Raw genomic sequence first — 25,292 nt, forward strand, 5'->3', positions numbered from 1 at the left:
TTAAAATTTCTAAATAAAAGTTGCAGGGTAAAAAATCATGACCAGGTCTCCTTTTATAGCCACATGTTATCAGCTCATTTTCTTAATATAACTAGTAAGAAAAAGATTAGTATGAATGTCATCTTAGGTTTTAAAGGTTGCTTTTTGATGTGATGCTACTGGTTTTAGATCAGGATTCCCCTTGACAAGTACTGTAGAATCACAGAATATTTTAAGTTGAAGAGAACCCATAGAGGTTATTGAGTCCAACTCCCTACACATCACAGGGCTATGTAAAATTGTATCATATGGCTTAGTGTCATCCAGATGGTCCTTGAACTCTGACTTGTGGTGCTGTGGCTGCTTCTCTGGGAAGCCTGTTCCAGTGACCAACCTGATGATGAACCTGCTAGCTATAGCTGTCTGAAGTATGCTGAACTTGTACATGTTGGTCAGTTCTTCCCTTTGAGGTTGTAACACAAGCCTCTGTACAGGCTTGCATTCTGCTAATTTATTGTTTCCCAACTCCTCTTCCTTACTGTATATGGTTTATGTTATGGTTGGTTTAATGCTGGTTATAAGCTTTATGATGGAAGACTGTTTGTTTGAGACTGTTGATTGAAGACTGTTGTTTGAGAGCCATATGTGATTTCAGTTTTTTTAATTGTATGACTTCCATATTGCAGTACTTAAGTTTTTTTCCTTGACATTTTTTGTTTCAGTGGGGGTGGGGGGAATGCTTAAACTGATTCATGAAATTACATCTAGTTATATTTCATGCACAAGTAGTTATTCCAAAGATATGACACAGGGTTACCCCAGAATGCTTAACTCAGCCATGCTGGTGGCTGCTCAGTTTCTAAACTCATATGAGCATTCAAGTAAAGTAGCCTTGTGGTTCTGGTGCAGGGTTTGTTGGGGATATTTTGTTCTTTTTGTTTGTTTGTTTGTTTGTTTTACGTTAATCCGTTATATGAATTACTTCATCAGAAAATAGTTTAGGATGTTCAAGCTTCTGAACTTGATGCTTCTTGGCATTCAGATAGTTCTAACCTTACCATTATTTTTTCTTATTTCTTGTTTGCTAAAAGAAATAAACTGAATATTTTGCTGCTATTTTGTTTTGTCAAATAGAGTTTATCAGTAGTGCTTGCAGTGTTGCCTACAGCAGTGATCTTTTTTCCTCAGAAGGCTTATATCATTTAATGTCATTTAGGAACTGCTGAAGTCCAGGTGGTTATTTAGAAAATTTCAAATATTTTTTTATGACTGTATCTTTACCCTAATAAAAGGGGGTGTGTTTGTCTCTTGAATGCATTTGCCTTTATAACATTTTTGTGATTTTTGAACCTTTGGACATGCTTGGTCTCACTTAGCAACATGGCAGGTGGGTCAAGCCTTCAGATTTGAGGGAAAAAAGAAATAAATGAACTGTTATTAGTGTGGAGATGGAACTCAACAAATACGTCCTTTGTTGTTCTAGGACAGAAAATAAATCCTATAGTTGTCCAAACCCGAGGTTTTATTTTATTGACTGTAAATCAACATCTTGGTACTTAGTGTGATGACACAAGTTTATTCTTCTTATTATTAACATTATTAATATTATTATTATTATTGTTATTATTATTGTTGTTATTATTATGTATTTCTCTTAAAAAGTTTTGCTGTGCTAGTACTTACGGCTGCATATTGTTCTGATGAATGATTTGTTGCAGTAGCAAGTTCTGTTCTTGAGGCTTAAATGGTTTTTTAAAGTTTCACTGAATCTTTCTTCCTTTCTTACAAGGTTGCAGGTTTTGTGAGCAAGCAGTATTGAATGTGTATTTGAATATCCAAATAGAACACTGTACGTTTTGTTTTGCGTAAGAGTTGCAAGCAAGTCTTCTGTAGATTCTTCAGTTGAGGTTATGTGATGGAAGTAGTAGGCTAGGAGTTGAATGTAGAGTGGCTTTTTTGTTTGTTTTTTGATTGATAGATGTGTTCTGTGGTCTGCTGAGACTGTGAGTAGACTTCTAGAGGTAGTTACTACATTTTGTGTATTCTCCAACCAACTTGGGCAAAGCATTGTCTGTCATTTTTCTTAGAGCTGGACTCCTTGTTTTCTCCATAGCAACCATTCCCAAGTATGTATACATCATTCCTCTTTCTCTGTCTCCAAGAGCCAGCAGTGGGGAATGCTTCTGTACTTACACATCTTACAGCGTTGAACACTGGAAGGGTTCCTTACTCTGTTTGTTTTGCTCTCTTGAGCCCTGGAAGCCTCTCATAATTAGGAATGGAAGTGAGGATTTGATTTCCCTAATGGACTAAACCCAGACACACATTCATATACCTTCCTTTCATCCCCTACTAAAAATCAACCAGGATAGGAACTGTTGTTACAGACCCGCACATACTGCATCAAGTAACTTCTGGGTAACAGGATGCTCAGTGTACATGACTTAATTGCAATTGAAGTAGTAATTAAAAAGACAGGATGGTCATTTATGGGGTTTAGCTAGCACAGAGTTCTTGAAAGAGCAGGTTTTTGGAGGTTATGGTCTGGTTTGGATGTGGGTCTTGCTGAAACCAAGCTCTGCTGTAAATTTACTGTTCATTAGAACAGTTTGGGGGTTTGTTGTGGTATGCTTGGCTTAGGTGGTTTGCTTTTGCAGATGGTGTTTGCATATTGGTTTGCTTCACAGTAGTAAACTTAAATTCGGATATCACAATTGAATAAGAAATGATTGATGTAACTGGGAAAGATCATTGAAGTTACTGTGTATGAACTACTTGACAGTCTACTGTATCCTTAAATTGCTGAAGTTCAGTACAGAATTGGAGATTTCTGCCCATTTTAGGAGATGGGAAGTGACAAAATTGAGGGGAACTTTAAGCGTCTGATTACACAGTTTTCATATGGGCTTATTTTTCTTATGTGCAACCCATGAGGATGAGTGGTGCTTGGAACAGGGAATCCCAATAAGGAAAATCGTGGATGTAGACCTGTCTTCAAATGTGGTCACACTGAGTCCTTCACGTTCTGTAAAAGCGAGTAATTCAAGTGTGTGGAGTAGCACGAAGCTGTCAGTCAGCCTGCTCAGGGTGGTATCTAGTTAGGGCACCGCATTACAGCAGGCACTGAACCAGCGATCACACAGGGAGGGTGCGTTTCCGTGTTTGTTTACAGGCATCTACTTAGAACTGGGATATGAGAGAGAGAGATGCTCAGCAGAAGCCTGGCAGTAAGCTGTTCTTCCCCCCTCCTCCAACCCTCCCAGCTTTCCTTGTGCTATTCAAAAGAAGAATTGAAGCTGAATATTATAGAAACTATAAATACTTTATAAACTACAGTTTGTTTAAAAAAAAAGGCACAGGGACTGAAAAAGATGGTTCCAAAAAAGGGTTTATTTGGATATGAAATAAGCTTAGAACGAAGGTTCTTAACCTTTTACTTAGCCAAGAATAGCAATCTGATAATTCTTGAAACTGTCCACTGTTTGTAGAAATGGCATAAAAAATGCAATAAAAGCATAGGAGAGGTTGAAGAGAAAGCTTGAACTTGGTCTTGTGGTAGTGCACAGAACAAGGAAATAGATGCTGCCCTGTGTATCATTCATAGGCAAATTGAGCAGCAAGAAAGAACTTACTAATGCTGGAAAGAATATATGTTGGATAGCTTTATCAAACTGAATACAAAAAATACATTCAGTGAGAAAAAAGCTAAATAGAAGGTAAACTAATAATTTCAGAGCTGCTTTCCCCCAATTAGTTTTTTCATTGTTTGGATTTTGATTCTGTAATTAATAATGGAAGGATCAGATTCTGGTCATGTGGGTGTTTAAGGCTGATTTTGGAAGCATAGGCATGTATTTGTATTTCTTGTATTTTCCTGTAGAAATAGGATATTTTTTCTTTCATATTGCATTTTAAAAAGGACAAAAAAAATCATTTTGTCAGTTGAAATAGGGGTTTTTTTTAATATTTTTTTCGTAATTTTTTTCCTTAAATTGTGTGCATCAATAATTCTATGAATTTATTTAGGAAAGAGTTTACTGTTGTTTAAAAGAGGAAAAAAAAAGGAATGAATTCTCAGAGTTACTTTTTTATTTATGCTGCATTTGTGTATATGTTTGTCTTAAATTTAAGCTTAATATTTTTTATAAATGTTTATTTTTTATAAATGTTTGTTCATATAGTGCTTAAAACATTCCTACAGTTTCTATAGGGTATTGAAGGCGAGCTCATTGTTTATTAATAAAACCCTTTGCAGTGTTCATGTATTGCTGTCCAATCTTTGCAGGTGCTGAAGAGAAAATTTTGGAAGAGTTTAAAGAAACACACAATGCCGACTCTCCAGATTTTCAGCTCCAGGCAATGATCCAGGCTGCTGGCAAGCTAGTACTGATTGACAAGCTGCTGCCAAAACTGAAGGCTGGTGGCCACAGGGTGCTTATCTTTTCCCAGATGGTGCGCTGCTTGGACATACTGGAAGACTACCTCATTCAAAGACGGTGAGAGCAACAATATAATACAATTATAAATAAACTGTGCCTTCCTCAGTGGCCACAGTATTTAACATGTGAGTAATCCATAATGAGAAAGGATGAAATTCAAATGCTACAGTATTTTCTGTAGCGATTTGATTAAGGGAAGGAACATACCTGTAAGTTGCAAGTACTGAGATTTTTCTGTCGAATGAATACAAAATTACTTCATATGGAGAGCTTTAAACCTCTTAGTGTACCGCTCAGTTAAATGTTTTGGTGGCTCTAGAGTTTTGTAGCTTAGGCCTAAATGTTTATTTCATTTCTTAGAATGAAAGTCTGTTCTTTACCAAAAGGTGCAGAGCAGAAGACAAAGTAGGATGTCTTTTACTGATGAAGTTAGTGGATACAGGAGCAGTCACTTAGTTTATTGGAGTTCTTTTGACCCTATAGTAGCATATGACTCTTTTTTATTTTCAATTTTTTTTAAAATTGCTTATTCTTCTAAAGAAAGAATGCAGCTGCAGTAAAGCAATCCCTAAAATGCATCTATTTTTCAGGTACCCATATGAGCGAATTGATGGCCGAGTAAGAGGCAACTTGCGTCAGGCAGCTATTGACAGGTTTTCAAGACCTGATTCTGATAGGTTTGTTTTCCTGCTGTGTACAAGGGCAGGAGGTTTGGGCATTAATCTTACTGCTGCTGATACCTGCATCATTTTTGACTCAGACTGGAACCCCCAAAATGACCTCCAGGTAATGTTGCAAGAGATGATTTTATTGAAAATTTTTCTTTGCCTTTTTGCTGTGAAATTTTCTTCATCTACAAGAGAAATTATCCATTATCACTCTCTTGAAAGCATAAACATTATTATTTATATTGAAAACAATAACTTTTAAAGTAAGTTCTCTGTGTTGATTATTTTAATTTTGTTTTTCTTCCTTTTGTGACCTGTAACTGAATATCTGCCTTTGTTTCATCAGGCTCAAGCACGATGTCACAGAATAGGGCAGAGCAAATCAGTGAAAATTTACAGATTGATAACAAGGAATTCTTATGAAAGGGAAATGTTTGACAAAGCTAGCTTGAAGCTGGGCCTTGATAAGGCTGTGCTACAATCTATGAGTGGAAGAGAAAATGCTACAAATGGGGTGAGAATTAATATTTTAAGGTGCACTGTCAACAAATGCTATGAATGTGTTAGACTTTTCTTGCTTGTTTGCATTTTAGCTGGGGGACAGTGGTTTTCAGATGGACTACGGCATATATTTTAAATTAGGGTTAATTAAGGGCATTGGCTATGTGAACTGGCTCAGCCTATCTAATGGCTCACTTATTGCCAAAAGGGGGCAGGTGGAGTCATGTTCCCTCAATCCTGATCTGTTCTTGTCATTCCACCCTTTACATTGTGTTGATCCTGGCACTTTATGGAGTTCTTCTAGTTAACTTTTGCTGGTGTAGCCTTTTTGCTTTGGACTTTCTTTGCTTTAGCTTTTTTGTCAGGTTAGTAAGTTAAATCTGCTCCCCGGAGGAGTTCAGCAGTCATCAGAGCTAAAGGAATTCAGTGACAATGAATTATTAAGTCGTTTAAACTACTTGCATAACTTCGCCCTGAGAATTTTGTTGTTTGTATTCTTCTTTGAAAGGTGATTTCAGCATGAATGTTTAATTGACGAACACCACATTATTTTAGAGTTTCAGTTCTTAAATTACCAAATAAGAGGACAATCTGTCTGATTGTGCTGTCAAATGAACACATTGGTTGGTGTCAAAAAAACCCCCAAAACCAAAAACAAAACCCCTCTCTTATGTGTTACAGGTGCAACAGCTTTCTAAAAAAGAAATTGAAGATCTTCTTCGAAAGGGGGCATATGGTGCTCTGATGGATGAGGAAGATGAAGGGTCTAAGTTTTGTGAAGAAGATATCGATCAGATTCTCTTAAGGCGAACACACACAATTACTATTGAATCTGAAGGAAAAGGCTCAACATTTGCAAAGGTGTGCATTGAAATTCAGAGGAAAATAAATAAAATGTGACCAGAATAGATGGAAATAGTATTAAGTTGCCTTCTGTGTCTATTTATTTTTTCACTGTACTTGTCTCAGGTATTTTCCTTGCAAATGTTGGGAATCTGTTATTTCCAGCATCGATATTTTCCAAGTTTACCTTCTTTCTTTCTTGATGCTACCATTTTATAAGTTCTAAGTAGTGTATTTGCTAGAGAATAATAGGTATTTGTTGTAGCATGTAGTTAAGAAACCAATGCATGTGTTTTCACATTTATTAGGCTAGTTTTGTTGCATCTGGGAACAGGACAGACATTTCTTTGGATGACCCTAATTTTTGGCAGAAGTGGGCGAAGAAAGCTGAGCTGGATATTGATGCTCTAAATGGAAGGGTAAGAGCTTTATGATTGTTCCTAGTACAACTAAATTGAGGATTTTTCCCCTCTCCTAAATTTCTACATTTTCACTTTCATTTTAGAATAACCTGGTTATTGATACACCAAGAGTAAGAAAGCAAACCAGACTCTACAGTGCAGTCAAAGAGGATGAACTGATGGAGTTTTCAGACTTGGAAAGCGATTCTGAAGAAAAGCCTAGCACAAAGCCCCGTAGACCTCAGGACAAATCACAAGGTTATGCAAGAAGTGAATGTTTCAGGGTGGAGAAGAACTTGTTGGTTTATGGGTAAGGATGTACAAATATACTGATTGTGGCTAAACATGTGAAAATACAGAAATTATATATAGTAAATAACTCATCCTTCTCTTGGACACATTCACATCATCTCTTACTGTATAATGTTTGCCTCATTATGCTGTATACATGCCAGTGAGGTTTTTTTGGTTGATATATATATATAGAGAGGTTGTTTATATATGTGTTATTTAGTTTAAAGTATCTGAGTGTCTATCAGATGGCTATGAGCTCACTGGTTTGATACATAGTTTTGCAATGATGGAATACTTGTTTCTGGTTTCTCATAGCGTAAATATTCTTGAGTTATCGAGTTCTAATCTGTTTTTTAAGTGTTGAGGAGAGTAATAAAAGTGTATTTATAAAGAACAATGTAGTTCTGAAATCAACAGTCAATCTAGAGGTTTTCAACACAGATTCTGGTATTTTGGCACCACTTAAATTTTATACTTTATATTTTTTCCCATTGAATGTGTCAATTTGAATTTTATCTCTTTTCAAACAGGTAGCTGTATTTGATTGCTGACACATTGGGCTTCAGAATGATTGTCTTTATTTTAGGAAGTAGAATACAACAATTGCTAATAATGGATTTCAGAATCAGACTAGGAATGATTCTCGAAATCCCATGATTGTAGGGATTGGTTGAGTTTCCTATTTGTAGCTTACTGGGACCATTAGAGTTAAACATATGTACTTTATTATTTTGAGTGTAGTTCAATTGCAGCTTTACGAGCAGTGAACTTATTGCCTGTTCTGTAAAATAAACATTCTTAACTCTTTGGTGCTGGAGGTTGAATTCCCTGACGTAATCTGCAAATGCAAAACGCATTAGTGCTAACACAGGAGGTCCCAACTTGCTTGGTACCAGGAGTTAAATTGAAAGTCACAAATTAAAATACCAGTGCCCTGGCTGTTGTATTGAACATATTTTTCTTATAGCTGGGGTCGGTGGACTGACATCCTCTCACACGGGCGCTATAAACGTCAGCTAACAGAACAAGATGTGGAAACCATCTGCCGGACTATCTTGGTGTATTGTCTTAATCATTACAAAGGGGATGAAAATATCAAAAGTTTCATCTGGGATCTGATCACTCCAACTGCAGATGGGCAAACTCGAGCTTTGGTTAATCATTCCGGTATGTCTACCACAATCAAATAATGATGCTAGTAAATAGGAAAGAATTGCTTCAGTCATGCTATGTATTTAGTTTAAACTATAGCCATTGTGACATGTCGTAGGATCTTGTCAGATTTTATGAGTAAGGTGGGCTTTGACTTGGTCTGTACTTAAAGGGGAAGTCTCCCTCACACACTTTGTAGAATGCAGTGTTCTTTTCTTTGAATCAGTTTTAAACAAATATTCTAGTATAAGTTTTAACTGGCACCTACTGCTGGAGTTAATATCTTTTAAATTGCCATAAATCAGAAAGCTTGTTTCCTTACAGCCATTCAGATTCATGAGAGTTTTTACAAGAAATATTTATATAACACCATTTTCTGGCTAGCACTCTGAATTTTTGAAATCTTCACACCTAAATTTGCATGAAAGTTTTGGTTGATTTTGTTACTTGCAATTTTCTGTACTGAATTATGTTGCTGTTCAGTTTTTGGTGGTTGTGTTGCCCACAAAGTAATTAAAAATAGCAGTGATACTTAAGCTTTAAATGTATGTTTGTACTGTAGTTTGGAGTGAGAGTTTTTCTATTTGGATTGTGTAAGAAATATTTGGGTTTTATCTAGGTCTGTCTGCACCAGTGCCCAGAGGAAGGAAAGGGAAGAAAGTAAAAGCCCAGAGTTCACAGCCAATGCTGCAAGATGCCGATTGGCTCACAACCTGTAATCCAGATGTATTATTTCAAGAAGACAGCTATAGGAAACATCTCAAACATCACTGTAATAAGTAAGTACTAATAAATGTATCATTTAGAGGTTTGGGGTTTTTTTTTAACTACATGCTTCTGAAAAGTCTGCAACTTAATTTTGATATATTTAATAGAACACAGGGCCATTTAATAAGATGTAAAGGCCATTATTACTTTTTAATTTGGTGATAATCATCTTAATAGATATCTGGATACTTCTGTAAGCTCTTTATGACTGATCAGCACAGTTCTGAAGAAAATTGTTGTCTACTTACTAAGTAAGAATGGATTCAGATGAAGTTATTATTTTTACCATAAGACTATATTCCTACACTGTTATTTCTCTTGACAGTTGGCTGTCTTTAAACAAAAGCTGTTTGCTTCTTACGCTTCTTGTGGGGTCTCTCAGGCTGATGTCCTTAAGGTTCTCTTCCTTAGATGTTAAACTCATATATCCAGTTTCCAGAGTTTCTTGTAGCAGTTCACCTGTATGTGGGCATATCTTTTCTCTTCATTCTTTTTCTCCCTTCCTCTCTTGCTCTTCACATTATACAGATTATTTATTTTTTTTTCTCCTTTGAGATGAAATTTCTCACTGAATTCTCTTACCTGAATTGATTTGTCCTGATTTGATTTCTGAAATTCTAACATGTTACTAAACTGGAAACCTTTGGGGATAAAGATAATTATATTTATTTTTTTTAATTGTTGCATGAATGTCTCTTAAGAGACTCTCTTACCTGTTTTCTGGCTTTTGTTTCATAATATCTTATTTTTATGTCAGGTCCCTTTGACTCCATCTCAGTTTTGCTACTATATTATCCATTATAGACACTGAACCTACCCTTGTCCCAAAAATACCTCATTTTAGAGTTGAGGGGTCGTTGTTTGCTTTTGGTATTTGGGACATGTGGTTTTGTTCTTAAATTTCTACTCACTGTTGTATATATACCATACAACTGTAATGCAGTGTCTCACTGTTGTATATATACCATACAACTGTAATGCAGTGTTACTGAAAGGTTGTCATTACTTTTGTGTTTTGAATATGTATTGTGTCTTATTGATGTTGTTTACTGGAAAGAAATTATTGATTTGAAAAGTACCTGTGGGCTGTCAATAGGGGGTGTGATGTGAAGGAGGAAAGGCATTTAGGGGGTTTATTACCTCATTTCCAGATGCTAACCAAGTTTAATTCTCAGCTGATGACAACAGATACTCATAGAATTCCGTTAGCAAGCATGCTTCCAAATAAACCTTTTTGTGATTTATTTTTTTTCTGAACTGTTACTCAGATCTGTTATTACACTTCACTTGCTCTTGAAGTAATAAAATTCTTTCCTGGAACATTATTAAAATCTTTCAGGTAACATGTCTTCATGACTTGTTATATCAGTTTGCAGATCAGACTTTAAATTATTTTTTAAAATATTGCTTCTTTAATAATACAATTACAAGGATCGGGAAGACTGGTAAATGTGCAAGAATGTTTTCAGTTGCTATCTTTTTCCTTCACTTCCCAGATCCACCAGGACTAAGTGAATTGTAGAAACCACATGTTTAGCACAGGTAAAATCACACAGAGGTGGAAGCCAGTTAATAATCTGAGTAATTTCTTTCTAAGGTACCAGTAGCAGTTGACTTTGTAAGAACTGATGTCCTGTTCTTGTGTACCATGTATGCTGGTTTAATGCATAGGACTCCTGAAAGATTCAAAGAGCCTCTGTTTTTTGGTTGATCTTGGGTTTTATTTCCTGCTCCTCCTCTTTGGCTTGATGTAACAGCTGTTATTGCTTCATACTAAGATGATAGAGACCCTCAACAGCTTATTTACATAGCCACACAGGGAGCAGGGACACCTTACTGGTCCCAGTTACCGTGTGTACAAAAAGAAGCATGTCTGACATGCTTTGAATTGCAGACATGACCTTCATTCAAATCCCTCCTCTTCGAGGTTTGATTGAGTAACACGTGTGAAACCGGGTATTGCTCTAGTTGCATCAGGTCTTTAATGAGGAGCTCTCAAAACTGGTGGTGGTCTAAATTTTTCATGCAAGTGGGTGATCAGATTACTGCTTCCCTGGTCACCCTTGCTATTCCAGGAGCAGCAGCAATTCGACAGTTGCTGTGATGGATTTAAATACAGTGAGAGGGCAGGCTGAGTAATCTCCATCTTAGCCAGTACTGGTTTTACTTCGTGAACTAGGCAGCAGGGGGTGCCCTGAATTGGGTAAACATAGGAGAGCAGGATTATTTTCAGGTAGATACTTTTTCTACAGAAATGACCTCATTTCAAGTCTCCTTGAAAAGCCAGTCTGCCATTCTCTCTCCTGCCAGCTTCAAGTGTGACCACAACACCTGACAGTGCTTCCACAAATGACTGTAGTATTGCAGAAATGGGGAAAAATAAACCAGGAAGATTTTCACTTCCTTGTAGCAGTTAGGTTGTGCATAGGTAATTAAATAGCAGTTTGAACTATAAAGAGTAAAAATAGTTAATATCTCTCAAGGGAAACGGGGGATTATTTTTCTCCCCCATTCTCAGAAGCAAAAAGTTGTATAATCTGAAAAACCTGACATTCCATATTGAGGGTTTATTGTAAGGTAGTAAAACCAGATTTTATATCTCGTTTATTCCTACAACTTCTGATGTGCTTCCAAAAATGGTATTAAGGCAGCAGCTGAGGAAATTTTATGAGATAATGAAGCAGAACAGTTACTGAAAGCCATCTGCTCAGTTGTTTACAAACTTGCTTCAATACTTCAGAGGCAGTGGTAGAGTACGTGTCTAAACTTCACAAGCTGCACTAGGTAGAACTAAATGAAATGCGCCGAGGCCGGGCTGAGCTGGGTCCCTCTCTGTGCAGTGTAAGCAGTTGCCAGGCAGGCCTGTTGGAAGCCAGCAGAAAGCACCACACAGAGGTGATTATGTGCCACCATCTGTCACGCTTCAAGCCTACCATACAGCATGGCTAATCAGCCTTGGCAGGATGATGGATGAACAGCAGCAGCTGCCAAAAGCCACTGTTGGCAAACAGTCCTGAAGTTAAGAACTTTTTCCCCCCTCTGCCTTCCTCTCCAGGGTCCTGCTGCGTGTCCGCATGCTCTACTATCTACGACAAGAAGTTATAGGGGACCAAGCAGACAAGATCTTAGAGGGTGCTGACTCAAGGTTAGTGCAAGTGCAGGTTTATTTTTTGCTTTATGACACTGGCTTTTATAAAGTACACATACTCTAATAATGCAACGTTTAAAGGTTGTCACCCTTTATATGTGTTCTCAAGCAGCCTTATTATTTTATCAAGCGCAGTGGGCAATTTTCTTGGGGGAGGAAACAATGTGGGAAATGACAGAAGTGGATTTACAAGTCTGCTAATATTGAGGGATTATTCTATCACAATTTAAAAAATTAAAAAATACTAAGACTTTAAATGAATCATATTTAGATAACCATTCCACTCCCAAAATAGCCTAATGTTGGGGGTTTTTTGTTGTGGGATTGTTGGTTGGTTGGTTGTTTTTTTGTTTGTTTGTTTAACCATCCTAATTATTTTTTGGGATATTTCAGTTTCTGTGTTGGGTTTCAGGGTGGTTTTCCCCCCTCAAAGTTAATATTTACCACTTGGGAGATTTTTTTTTTTTGTTTTGCTTTGTTTTTTTGTTTTGGTTTTGGGTTTTTTCCCCCTTTTTTTGTTGTTTGTTTTTGTCTTGTTTTTTTTTAAAATCTTTGTCCAGTAATACCTTTGAGAAAGTATATAATGCTGTCTTCACAGTGAGGTAGATGTGTGGATACCTGAGCCATTCCATGCCGAAGTTCCTGCAGACTGGTGGGATAAGGAGGCAGATAAATCCCTTTTAATTGGAGTTTTTAAACACGGTAAGTGATGTCTCACTCTGAACAAAACTCAGTTGTAAAGCTTTCAGTGTGTAGGATGGTTCAGTCATAATATTAACAAGTATTGTTCCAAAGAACTGTTGGCTTGTATCTCCCTTTTTTTCTTGCCTGCATTAAAAACCTAATATGAGCTGTAAATATCAGATGCTGTTTTTAAATGTTTGCAGAACATTTGAGAAGAAAACATTACTTTCTTGGCTGTAAATAAAACAAAGCCATATTTGTTTAAATAATAACCAAATAGTAAGATAGATCTCCATAAACTTTGCTTCCAGCACTGCTTCACTTGCTAACTCTGCCAACCAGTGTCAAAGTGGACGGTGGGCTTAACCTCTGCTATTAATCTGTACAAGTGCCTCCTGGGCTTTGTTCCAAGCAATATTTCACAAATGTCAGTGTTGAGAACTCCCGACTCCCTTGAGTGGGATGCAGCCTTGTTAACTTTGAAAGGCTGGGGATGCAGAGCTGGCATGATATATACAGTGAGCGATTCCTGATTATAATCCCAATTCTCTGGAGGTCGCAGAGGTATTCTCAGCAGCCCAGCCTGACTAAAGGGGAGAATGATGGCTTATAAAACCTTTCATGATTACAGTTTGGCTTGAGGCTCTACAGCAGTTAGGAGCAGTGTGTTGTAGTACAAATCCTAATTGAATTGTGCTGTTCTGCCTATGTACAGCAGCTCTGTGTTGTGGGCTCAGCTGAGGCAAGTCTAGTCTAAAAATCATTTTCCTGCAGTGCACTGTTGGGATCTGCCATTTTCCATCTAGTCAACTTGGGCAGTAAAAAAGCAAACAGCAGTTTGAAAACCATAGAGGGAACAGTGTCATCTTACTGACATGCATCATCCTAAACCTAATAAGACAGGTTCGTTGGCCTTACGTATAACCCATGTATACAGCATTTTTTCAGCCTATATTGAGGGTTCCAGCAGGGCTGGAGCTATAGAAAATGTGTATGTGTGTGTTTCCATTCACATCTGTGTGTTTCCACAGGCAAGTATTGAATGTGGAGATCCAGTGCAAAAGTCATATAGGAAACTTCCAAGTTTTTCGCTTGTGAAAGGTTTTTGCTTAACCTTATAACAACATTAAATTCAATGCTTTCTTCACTATCTTCCATTCATTAATGTTATTGATGGGAAAATGTTTCTGTGCTGATGGAGTTTACCAGTATGAACAATTTCTCTATGTGAATGAAGTGATTGTTTGCAGCATGGTGACAGCTCCTTTGTTTTATTTAAAAATAAATAAATGAGTCCAGGAAGTTGTACTTCTAGTGCCTAAACCTGTTCTACTCACAGTTGGTCATAGCTTTTAAAAAAACATTTGTCTCCCACTCTGCATGCAGGTTATGAGAAGTACAATTCTATGAGAGCTGATCCAGCACTGTGCTTTCTGGAACGGGTTGGCATGCCTGATGCAAAGGCCATAGCTGCTGAACAGAGAGGGACAGACATGTTAGCAGATGGCGGTGATGGGTAAGGAGGACATGAAAAAATTAATAAACTTTATCAGCATTGTATATGTTGGCATGAGTTCATATGTCATATTTTACTTACATGTTGCCTGAGGATATGAAGTGACCATATGATGTTCAAAGTACATAGAGTAGTTTACACAGTTGAGCATGAAATATAAATGTGTAGCTTGGTACACCATACTGGTGGCATTTGTAGCTTTTTTGCTTCTGTCCAGAAAATCAGCCCCCCTCAAAAACAGTATACTTCTTGAAAATATTTCATCTAAATATTTTATAGGGGTGAATTTGACAGAGAGGATGAAGATCCAGAATATAAGCCAACCAGAACTCCTTTCAAGGATGAAATTGATGTAAGAACTTCCAACTTTCTGTATTTACAAATATATATAATTATAACTGATTCTCCATATTTATTTTAATGTGCAGTTCTTAACTTTGAGAGCTACCAGACAAACACACCTTACAAAGATTGTTTGCTGCTCTGCTTGAGAAATGACATATTTTTCTTCTCAAATGATGACATATGGTCAAAACTGAAAACTAAAATAACTTCTGTCTTCTCCCCAAGGAATTTGCAAACTCACCTCCAGAAGACAAAGAGGAGTCCATAGAAATACACTCAAGTAAGGCTGTAGCAAAGAAATTAGGAAGGCAAAAAGGAATTGTTTAGTGAAAGGTGGACTGTTTTTATTACTGTGAGGGGATAGGTGATGTTTTGGGGCAGTACCACAGTAAACTTTTTACTGCCAAATTTCTTCATGCTTCACGTTTTACAAAACAATTATTTACTGTCTTTAAATAATCCACATTATAGTTCTCTGGATTTTTAATTACATAGTAGAAACTGTGATGATAAATACCGGATGTTTCATAATGCAGCCGTTGATGGTTTTGCTGAGATAATCTTGGAAGTTACAGATCCGTTGTTTCCTCAGTATGGAGGAAAACTGCCAAGTTTAAGTGAGAATAATAAAGTGGGAAATGATAAACATAGGTGTTTCCTCAGAGGGAGAATAATATTCTTAGTAATGTATTTAAAGATGCATTGCATTAATTTAAATACCTACAGTGTTCATAATATATTTGAATTCATAACATTGAATAATAATGCTTGATTGTTATCTCTAAATGCTTCACAAGCATTTCTGAGTTCTTTAGAGTTGGATGATTTGATTCTATTTTTTTATCTCCTACCAATGGTTATCCTGTTTCTAATTTGTTGTGCACCATTATTAGAGGCACATGTTCTTATCTGATAAAACGGAATCCAGTTATAGCCATAGAAACTTTGAAATGTTTAGTGTTGGTAATACTTCTCTCTTCTCTAGACAAGCACAGTGAAAGCAATGCTGACTTAGGCCAACTCTACTGGCCCAACACTTCAACCCTGACTACTCGTCTGCGTCGCCTCATTACTGCCTATCAGCGCAGCTATAAAAGGCAACAAATGAGGCAAGAGGCACTAATGAAGACTGACCGCAGGAGACGTCGGCCTCGAGAAGAAGTGAGGGCACTAGAAGCAGAAAGGGAAGCTATAATAACTGAAAAACGACAGAAGTGAGTTTCTCAGTGATACCTTTCTTTAAATGCTGTTTGAGCTTGCGTGTCACCAGTGATGCTCTTCTGTTTTGAAAGAGTAAACTAAGGGGGGTTTGGGGCATCTAAACTATGTTTGGACTCTTGTTTATTTGGTGGCCTCACTTCTCTTGCTTCTTTCTTGACTAGATGGACAAGAAGAGAAGAAGCTGATTTTTATCGTGTGGTGTCTACTTTTGGAATTATTTTCGATCCTGTAAAACATCAATTTGAGTGGAATCAATTTCGAGCATTTGCCAGGCTTGATAAAAAGTCCGATGAAAGCTTGGAAAAGTATTTTAATGGCTTTGTGAATATGTGTAGACGAGTGTGCCGAATGCCAGTCAAACCAGATGATGGTAAGTTTTAACTACCTGTGGAAATCAACATGACTATTGACAGTGGAACTGTTGAAACTTCCTGCCCAGGTGTAACAATTTTAATATAAGTGTACGTTTGATCCATGTTAAACAATACAAATTGATGTCATTGCAGAACCACCTGATCTTTCCACAATGATCGAGCCAATCACAGAAGAGCGTGCTTCTAGAACTTTATATCGCATAGAACTGTTGCGGAAGATCCGTGAACAGGTTCTCCATCACCCGCAGCTGGGGGAGAGGCTAAAACTTTGCCAACCAAGTTTGGACCTGCCAGAGTGGTGGGAGTGTGGTAAACATGACAAAGACTTACTGATTGGTGCTGCTAAACATGGAGTCAGTAGGACAGATTATCACATTCTGAATGATCCTGAACTCTCTTTTCTTGAGGCTCACAAGAACTTTGCTCAAAACAGAGGGACAGGCAACGCAAATACTGTCTCTTCTGTAAACCCTCTGGGTGTTGGCTGCAGTCAAACACCACCTATTGTCCCATCCACACCAGTACAAGAAGAAAAGACTATGGAACAAACAGAGTCTAAAGCTGAAGGGTCTGAAAATGCAGCAGCCAAAGAAAAGTCTGATATCAAAGAGGAAACTGATATTGCAGATAAGGACACTAAACCAGACTGTGATGCTGAGGCTGAGCCTGGCTCTGTTAAATGTGAATTGAAAGACATAGAAGTGAGTACAGATGTAGATCCAAAATCTATTTCTGAGAAAGGTTCAGAAGAAGATGAAGAAGAGAAACTGGATGATGATGATAAATCAGAAGAATCCTCCCAGCCTGAAGGTAATGCATAGGTCAGATGAGTTCTGTGTGTTTAACTATGAGTCCCAGAGTTGTTATAGCCAGCTGGTAAGTGGCACACATGGTGCCATTATGGAGTGCGGGATGGGCTGTATGTAGCAGTTCCTCTGCCCTTCCATATATCAGGTGGCTAGATAAGCTTTCATAGGAACCATCCAGCATCAGCAGGGTATTCCCCCACAAGGGATAATTTTCAAGAGAGCTTGCTGAGCCAGTAAGCATGGTCTCTGTGCCAAATGCAGAAGGCTAAGGCTCTGCTGTAGTAATTACCGAACAAAAGCCCGAGGTAGAAATGTTGTGTCCAGCCTGGTTGCCTTAGCCTGTCTAGTTAGGTTGACATTGGATGTTAATGCCTGGTCATGGTTGTTATTCAGCAGGAGCAGTTTCTCAGGGTAAGAATTTTGATGAAGAAAGCAATGCCTCTATGAGTACTGCAAGGGATGAAACACGCGATGGATTCTACATGGAAGATGGTGATCCCTCTGTGGTTCAGCTGCTTCATGAGAGAACATTTGCCTTCTCTTTCTGGCCTAAGGTTGGTTAGGGGTAGAAAGATATATCTTTTTCAATATAACAGCAAACTTTGTATGATACTTCTAACAGGCAAGAGACTATTTTCTGTGAACGATTGTGGAATAGCACTTTATGCCTCTATTTCATACAAATTAGCAGTGGAAATGAAAGAAATTGCTTTGTTGAAAATAGTGTGATTTATTAAATCAATAAACATGGCAGACGTGAGTTCTTCATAGGGTCCATAACTATGTCAGCAACATCCCACCTCTTGCACCACTATACAATTTTGAATTATGAATTTTGTCTCCAGAGCAATCTGCAGCATTGAGAAATGAGACTTTCTATGATCACCACTTTATTGTGGGGTGAGGAGGTTGTAGAGAAGAGTTTTGGTGACCTACATGATCTAAGCCATTATGTAATGTTGACAGATGTAATTGTATTAAGGTATCCTGCAAACATAAGCTGCAGTTTTAGATAGGATAAAGCTGTACCTTAATTTGGTAACAATGCAGAAAATTATCTAGTATAAAATGTTTTTAAAAATGCAAAACTGTAACCTTGTAATAAATCCATACTTAATTTAGTACTCTCCTTTGCAGTAAGGGGAGAGAGAAAAATAAAGTAGTAATAGTCTTAAGCTTACTAATCACCATAACAGGGCCATCTGGTTTGGGGTGGGGGGGGAAGGGGGAGCATGGCGGGAGGACCTTGCTCTTAATAGGCTTATTTCTGGGGAAAGCAAGCAGTCTGTTGCAGCTGCTGAGATTTGCTAGTGGCTTTTGCACTGTTTTGCTGTTCAGGAAGCTAACTGATGCTCATATTCCCTAACCAGCAGTATTTCTCGTAGTTCGGAAGTTTCTACTACTTCAGGCACATAGAATGTGCTTGAATACTGAAATGGAAAAAAATCAAATAATACTCCTCTGCTTTCGGAAGTATTTTGGAAACATGGGCGAAAATCTTATTCCAGTCACAGTGTGAAAGTAGAACAGAAAATCCTTCATCTGTATAGGTTCGGCATAAGTAGACTAATAAACATAATTAGAGATTTTTAGTGTACACGCTTCAGTGAAATTTGAAGTGATAATGGGCGTGGAATGAAAATTGACATTCATTAGATGTCCCTAGGTTGGTGCCCGTTTCATAATGTTGAACTTTATTAATAGTGACGCTAATGAGGATCCACTTCCTTGGACAGAATTTCAGATCCAGCCTCTTGGATCTCAAGAACTGCAGCTTTAAGATACTGATTGCAGATGTTTTGATTTTCCCCTCCTAACTGTTGATTTTGCTAACTACTGAAGGTTTGCAGTGTAAAACAACAGTGAGTTTCTGTTAAATTTTTCAATTAGTACATTGTCACACAGAAAACTTGGTCTCTTTTTAGTTCTTGCTCCCCCCAATATAAGTGCAACTTTTAAATCCTAGTGGTGTTTTATTCTATAAAATTGTGTGTTATCTTCTTGTAAGGTGATCGGTTTATCCTAATATGCAAGCATAGTTGTTTTTGAATGTATTTCTTAAGCTCTGGAAACTGGATTGCATCATAATACTCATTTGAGTTTAAAAGGCGACTTCTGCATTGAAGGTTCATTACATACTTTTCCTTTATGTAGGACCGAGTAATGATCAACCGATTAGACAACATCTGTGAAGCAGTGCTGAAAGGGAAGTGGCCAGTAAATAGGCGCCAGATGTTTGATTTCCAGGGGCTCATACCTGGGTATACTCCAACAGCTGTGGACAGCCCTCTACAAAAAAGGAGCTTTGCAGAGCTCTCCATGGTTGGTCAAGCCAGCGTCAGTGGCAGTGAAGATATCACTGCTTCTCCTCAGTTATCAAAGGCAAGCCTGCATCTTTCTCTTTTTTACAAAGAACATTTTATCTTGCAGGTTCTTCTTCTGCATAATAGAAGAAAATAGCATGTCTTTAAATAAAATAGGAAAAAGGTAAAAGTGTTTCTTTGAATAAAATGAAGGCTTTGTTTTCAGAGTTATATGTTTGGAGTTTTATTTTAAATTGAGCATAGCAAACAAGGCTTTGCTAATGCTTGGAAATGCTCATTTTTCATTAGGAAGATGCACTCAATTTATCAGTTCCACGTCAGAGGAGGAGGAGACGAAGAAAGATTGAAATTGAGGCTGAGAGAGCTGCCAAGAGGAGAAATCTTATGGAAATGGTTGCCCAGTTACGTGAGTCTCAGGTGGTCTCAGAAAACGGACAAGAAAAGGTTGTAGATTTATCAAAGGCCTCACGAGAGGCAACAAGTTCTACCTCAAATTTTTCGTCTGTTACTTCGAAGTTTATCTTGCCTAATGTCTCCACACCCATGTCTGATGCCTTTAAAACTCAAATGGAGCTGCTGCAAGCAGGTCTTTCACGCACACCCACAAGGCATCTACTAAATGGCTCTTTAATAGATGGAGAACCGCCCATGAAGAGGAGGAGAGGAAGGAGGAAAAATGTAGAAGGGCTTGATCTGTTATTTATGAGCAACAAACGGACATCGTTGACTGTAGTAAGACCACAACCTTTTTCCTTTTTGTCTCATATTTGTTGTTCTGTCTCTGGTACCTCCTGAATGTGTTTAAAGTCTTGTTATACTCTCCCTATTAGTAACATAAAGTTTTTGCCCAACCACTTTTTTCTTTGTTTAGAACTGTTACTACTTTTTGAACCAAACAAAATGCTCACATCAAGATTTTACTCTAGCAAATTGTAGCTGAGTTTTAAGTAACTCCTACTTTCAAAATTACTTTCTTTTTTTTTTAACATAATATATGTCAACAACATACATTTTGAGGCTTCAGTATGTCATCCTTGCTGTGTTAAAAAGGGAAGGGAGGGTCTTGAAGGACATTTACTAGAAAGACACAAAAACTGCTTTGTCTTTAGCTGCATATTCTTTATTGTTCAAGGATGCTAAATTTACAAAATTCTCTAATGCAACGATATTGCTTTACATAGTATGAATATTTAAACCCCATTAACTCTTGTGTATGCAAAATCTGGAACATTTCGGTCAGTCCCTGAAATTATTTCTTCAGCTATTCTCTTGAGGTGAGAATTAATACAGATGTTATTGTTTTCAGGAGGATGCAGAAGTGACCAAAGCTTTTGAAGAAGATATGGAAGCCCTACCAGCAAGGAACATTCCATCTCCTGGTCAATTAGACCCAGACACTCGCATCCCCGTAATCAATCTAGAGGATGGGACCAGGCTGGTGGGAGAGGATGCTCCGAAAAACAAGGATTTAGTTGAATGGCTTAAATTGCATCCTACTTACACTGTAGATATGCCAAGTTACGTACCAGTAAGTATGTGATTCTAAAAGCGTTGTTCTATAGTATTAATGGAAAAGTTAGTTTTACAGATGTCAGAATGAATTTCCTCACATTGGGCATAGTCATTCGATTTTGTAACTTGGTTTTCAGTGGAGGTTTTCTCTTTAGCCATCCTTACTAATGTATCTAAACACCCAAGTGGCATTAGGATGTTTGAGTTGCTTTTCCTTTCTTAATATTTGTGTCTAACAACATTAGAACAGCATTTGTCAAGTTCTGTAGAATTTCTTCATCTGATACAAGAAAAATTTCTTCTGACATTATCTGAGAGTAAAGTAATTGACCCCTTCTTGAAATTGTTGTGAAAAGGGGTGCTGTGATTGGTGATTTTTGTCAAGAAAATGAAAAACTAAAAACCAATACATTTCTCTCCTTTCCAGAAGAGTGCAGATGTGCTGTTTTCCCCATTTCAGAAGCCGAAACAAAAACGACACAGATGTCGAAACCCTAATAAACTGGATATAAACACCTTGACAGGAGAGGAAAGGGTACCTGTTGTAAATAAACGAAATGGAAAGAAGGTAAAAATTAAGTTAGTTCAGTTAAGGTCTTTAATAATGTCTTTTCATGTGGAAAGCAGGCTTTCTACTCCAAACTTTTAAACAGAAGGTTTAATAATTTGACACTGGCAGTTACTCATACTGGGCTGTGCCACCTGGTTCCTTTAATTCCTCCTTTGCTCTTCTGATATGTTCATATTAGTTGCTTGAGTGAATAGTTGATACTTTTTGAACCTATATAGCACATTTTTTCCTTACATCAGATTTAGATTTTTATTACCAGACCTGCCTAAGCTGCAGCACTTAACTGTTTTTTTAAAACATAATTTTGTCAATTCAGGTATCCATGTAGTTTTCCACAGTCTGAACTGAAAGTCTTCCCTGCTACCCTTCAGAGATGAAAGTGCACAGAGAGAAAATGTCCATATAGGTAGTCGTTTGGTTTTGTTGTTGGATTTTTGTTAAAGTATTAACCTTGTCTCTTCCATTAGATGGGTGGAGCTATGGCCCCTCCAATGAAGGACTTGCCAAGATGGCTGGAAGAAAATCCTGAATTTGCTGTTGCTCCAGATTGGACTGACATTGTTAAACAGTCTGTAAGTGAAACTCTCATTCCATGCTTCACCGTAGATTATAGCACAGAAAAGTTTAAAGTTTTTTAAATTGATCATTAAGTCTTTATCTCATAGTTAGTTTTGAGAAAATTGTAGTGTCTGTGTAGGAGTTAACCCAGCTCAGGGGGGATGGTGATAGGAGGCTGCTGGAGAATGGGGTTGAAATATACTCGAAAAATCAGCCACAGTTAAGGTAGCCTTCAGCATTTGTTTTGCATTATTTTTTTTTTTATAAACAACAATCCTTAATAAATACAGGTATTTGTAATTAGGAACTATTAAGAAAATTTTTGTCATAATCATGACAGAAATACATGTCATTGTCTCGATAACAGGCAACATCAAAGGAATAGGTTTTCTGCCTTTTATTTTACAACATTTGTTTGAAAATAAAGGATAAAATCTGCAAGTACTCAATTTAATAGAATATTACTAACTGAAATTCACTATGAATTACAAAGATTTGAATTCATGACTGCAGCATATCAGGTTGGTTTTTTAATGAAGCTACAGAGTTTCAGCATGTATTGTTTTACTGTTGTGTTTAAGTGTAAAAAAAAATCTGTGATCTTGCTTTCTTCAGCTTTCCTTACATGTTCTGCTGCCATTCACTTTAGTAGCTAGCTAGTCACCATTTGCCAGGGTGAAAAAAACAAACCACTTTTGGAGTATGCTGAAATCCCTTCTGTTTCTTCCATCGTCATCAGTTAACTGTTGAAAGCTATAAAAGCTAAATGAGAATAAAGCCTGCTTTTTGCCTCCCCCTTTCAGGGTTTTGTTCCAGAGTCCATGTTTGACCGTCTTCTCACTGGACCTGTTGTGAGGGAGGAAGGAGCAAGCAGAAGAGGAAGAAGGCCAAAAAGTGAAATTGCCAAAGCAGCTGCAGCAGCTGCTGCTGTAGCATCAACTTCGGGAATCAACCCACTACTTATGAACAGTCTGTTTGCTGGAATGGACCTCACAAGCCTCCAGAACCTACAGAACCTGCAGTCTCTCCAGCTCGCAGGCCTCATGGGCTTTCCGCCAGGGCTAGCAACAGCTGCTGCTGCTGGAGGGGACACTAAAAATCCGGCTGCCATGTTGCCTCTGATGTTGCCAGGGATGGCAGGATTGCCCAATATGTTTAGACTAAGCGGATTGTTGAATAACCCCATAACAGCTACTACTGGAAATGCCACTACTGCTTCCGGTCAAGGAGAGACTGAGGATGGTGCTTCAAAAGCTGAAGAGAAGAAAAATGAGAATGAAGAGGAGAACAAAGACTCTGAGAAAAGCACAGACACTGTTCCTGCTACTGACTCTGCGAATGGATCTGTCAGTGCTGCTGCTGCGGCAACTACCGCCACTGCCACCACTACTACCACCACCAACATTGGATTGCCCACAAACCCTCTGGCCTTCAATCCTTTCCTGCTGTCTACCATGGCTCCTGGCCTCTTCTATCCATCTATGTTTCTACCTCCAGGACTGGGAGGATTGACTCTGCCCGGTTTCCCAGCACTAGCAGGACTTCAGAATGCAGTGGGCTCCAATGAAGAGAAGGCTACTGACAAAACTGAAGGAGCTGCCTTTAAAGATGAAGAAAATCTCGAAGGCAGTGATGCAGAGGAGAGCCTTGATAAAACTGCAGATTCCTCCGTTTTAGAAGATGAAATAGCACAGGGTGAAGAATTAGACTCACTTGATGGGGGGGAAGAAATAGAAAACAATGAAAACGATGAATAACCAGTACCAGTTACAGTTAAAGTGTTTTAAACTTTTGACAAGTGGTAGTCCTACTGTTTACACTCACAGTTAATGTCCATACTTAGTTTTTATAAGCTGTTCTGTAACATAGTGTAGCAAAAAAAAGTTCAAGTCATGTTATACAGATGTGTCAAAAGGTATCTTGGTCATTAAGTATTGTGCAGTGCATTATTTATTATCCCTAGGAGAGATGAAATTTGAGAGGTGATCATGTCTTTTTAAGGAAATTGACATAATGCTCTGCTTTTTTTTCTTTTGGTACCATTGGTATTATGAATTAAGCAGCAATTTTTAATCAAGTGGCACTAATAGAAGGAAGTGCTGCTTAAAGGAAGGATGAAGTTATATATTTAAATTTTTTTTTTTTTTTTTTTTTGCTGTGAAGGTCAAGATGAAATTTACCATACATATCGTACTCGCGCTTCATTTTGACTGTATGGGAGTTCACCCGCTCACATGCGCGCACACACCCACACACACACTCTCTCTCTGACAATCTTCATGATAGTGTGAATGTCTCTGTCTTGAGACGCAGCAATAATAAGGCAGCTGTTGAATGTGAAGAGTACCTTTTGGAAATTAACCCACGGAGAAGGTTCTTGCAGGATAAAGCTACAGTTTAATCGTCTCGTGATCTTGTAATGCACTGGTATAAACAAAAAGAAAAAAATCAGGTACCTTTTTTAAATTAAAGGACTTTGTTACTTTAGCCACAAAGCTAAACAGCATTACCTCAACTCTAAACTAGCCTTGAAGTTTACAGACATGACTTTGTAAATGTATTGTTTTTCTTTGTTGTGATGTCTTTTTATTTTTTTTCTTTGGAAACTGCTATCATGTAAGATAAGATGTAAATTGCTGCCAACTGTAGTAATGATACTTTTAATAAAAGTGACCCATGATATGCAGAGATGTAATTATAGAATGTAGTGTTTAGGGACATCAAAACTGGTGTTCACTTTCTGTATTTGCATTTGTGGCTTTTTTATAGCATTTTCCTGCTATATTCTTTATAGATTAGTGGCTGTAAATGCTAAACTGATCGTCTTCAGGGGACTAGGCAGGAAGAGAAACCTTGAATTGCCTTCATATTTTCCACTCTAAGTAACTCTACAGAAATGCACGCTAAAATCCCTACTTTACTCCTTCAAAGGGGCATGAGAGACTGAGAATACTTTAAATGTGTTCAGCATGTGATAATGTGGTACACTAAAGAACAAAAGGGCAAAAGAAAAATGAGGCTTTAATAGGCACAATATCTAGGTCATTTATCCTTGGTTAATGGGTAGAAAAACACAATGCTGTAGTGACAGCAAGGGATACAAAGGCTCTGTGGTATCCTGTAGACCAGAGCTTGTGATGCCAGAAACCACTGTGTCAAACAACCTACATGAAACTAAAACTGAC

At 37.8% G+C, this 25,292-nt stretch overlaps 1 protein-coding gene across 4 annotated transcripts in view; it reads left to right on the forward strand.

Annotated features, from left to right (window-relative positions):
• CHD7 (chromodomain helicase DNA binding protein 7) overlaps nucleotides 1-24,807 on the forward strand; it is a 130,755-nt gene extending 105,948 nt beyond the window's left edge. For 2 of the 4 annotated variants that reach the window (XM_017829639.1, XM_017829640.1), the window contains 23 exons: nucleotides 4,265-4,475; nucleotides 5,009-5,204; nucleotides 5,433-5,600; nucleotides 6,269-6,448; nucleotides 6,739-6,849; nucleotides 6,936-7,141; nucleotides 8,093-8,292; nucleotides 8,897-9,056; nucleotides 12,101-12,190; nucleotides 12,792-12,895; nucleotides 14,264-14,393; nucleotides 14,673-14,745; nucleotides 14,964-15,018; nucleotides 15,724-15,952; nucleotides 16,121-16,329; nucleotides 16,466-17,143; nucleotides 17,536-17,696; nucleotides 19,297-19,524; nucleotides 19,755-20,198; nucleotides 20,773-20,994; nucleotides 21,406-21,546; nucleotides 22,017-22,121; nucleotides 22,911-24,793. In XM_017829639.1, the coding sequence (XP_017685128.1) occupies nucleotides 4,265-4,475; nucleotides 5,009-5,204; nucleotides 5,433-5,600; nucleotides 6,269-6,448; nucleotides 6,739-6,849; nucleotides 6,936-7,141; nucleotides 8,093-8,292; nucleotides 8,897-9,056; nucleotides 12,101-12,190; nucleotides 12,792-12,895; nucleotides 14,264-14,393; nucleotides 14,673-14,745; nucleotides 14,964-15,018; nucleotides 15,724-15,952; nucleotides 16,121-16,329; nucleotides 16,466-17,143; nucleotides 17,536-17,696; nucleotides 19,297-19,524; nucleotides 19,755-20,198; nucleotides 20,773-20,994; nucleotides 21,406-21,546; nucleotides 22,017-22,121; nucleotides 22,911-23,864 (5,255 nt within the window). In that variant the 3' untranslated portion in view covers nucleotides 23,865-24,793. Of the gene's footprint in view, nucleotides 1-4,264; nucleotides 4,476-5,008; nucleotides 5,205-5,432; nucleotides 5,601-6,268; nucleotides 6,449-6,738; nucleotides 6,850-6,935; nucleotides 7,142-8,092; nucleotides 8,293-8,896; nucleotides 9,057-12,100; nucleotides 12,191-12,791; nucleotides 12,896-14,263; nucleotides 14,394-14,672; nucleotides 14,746-14,963; nucleotides 15,019-15,723; nucleotides 15,953-16,120; nucleotides 16,330-16,465; nucleotides 17,144-17,535; nucleotides 17,697-19,296; nucleotides 19,525-19,754; nucleotides 20,199-20,772; nucleotides 20,995-21,405; nucleotides 21,547-22,016; nucleotides 22,122-22,910 lie in introns of all 4 variants that reach the window. The other 2 variants (XM_017829638.1, XM_017829641.1) reach the window with 2 other exon arrangements.
• The last annotated feature ends 485 nt before the right edge of the window (nucleotides 24,808-25,292 follow it).

This window comes from Lepidothrix coronata, unplaced genomic scaffold (assembly GCF_001604755.1).
Source record: "Lepidothrix coronata isolate B3197 unplaced genomic scaffold, Lepidothrix_coronata-1.0 Scaffold166, whole genome shotgun sequence".
NCBI lineage: Eukaryota > Metazoa > Chordata > Aves > Passeriformes > Pipridae > Lepidothrix > Lepidothrix coronata.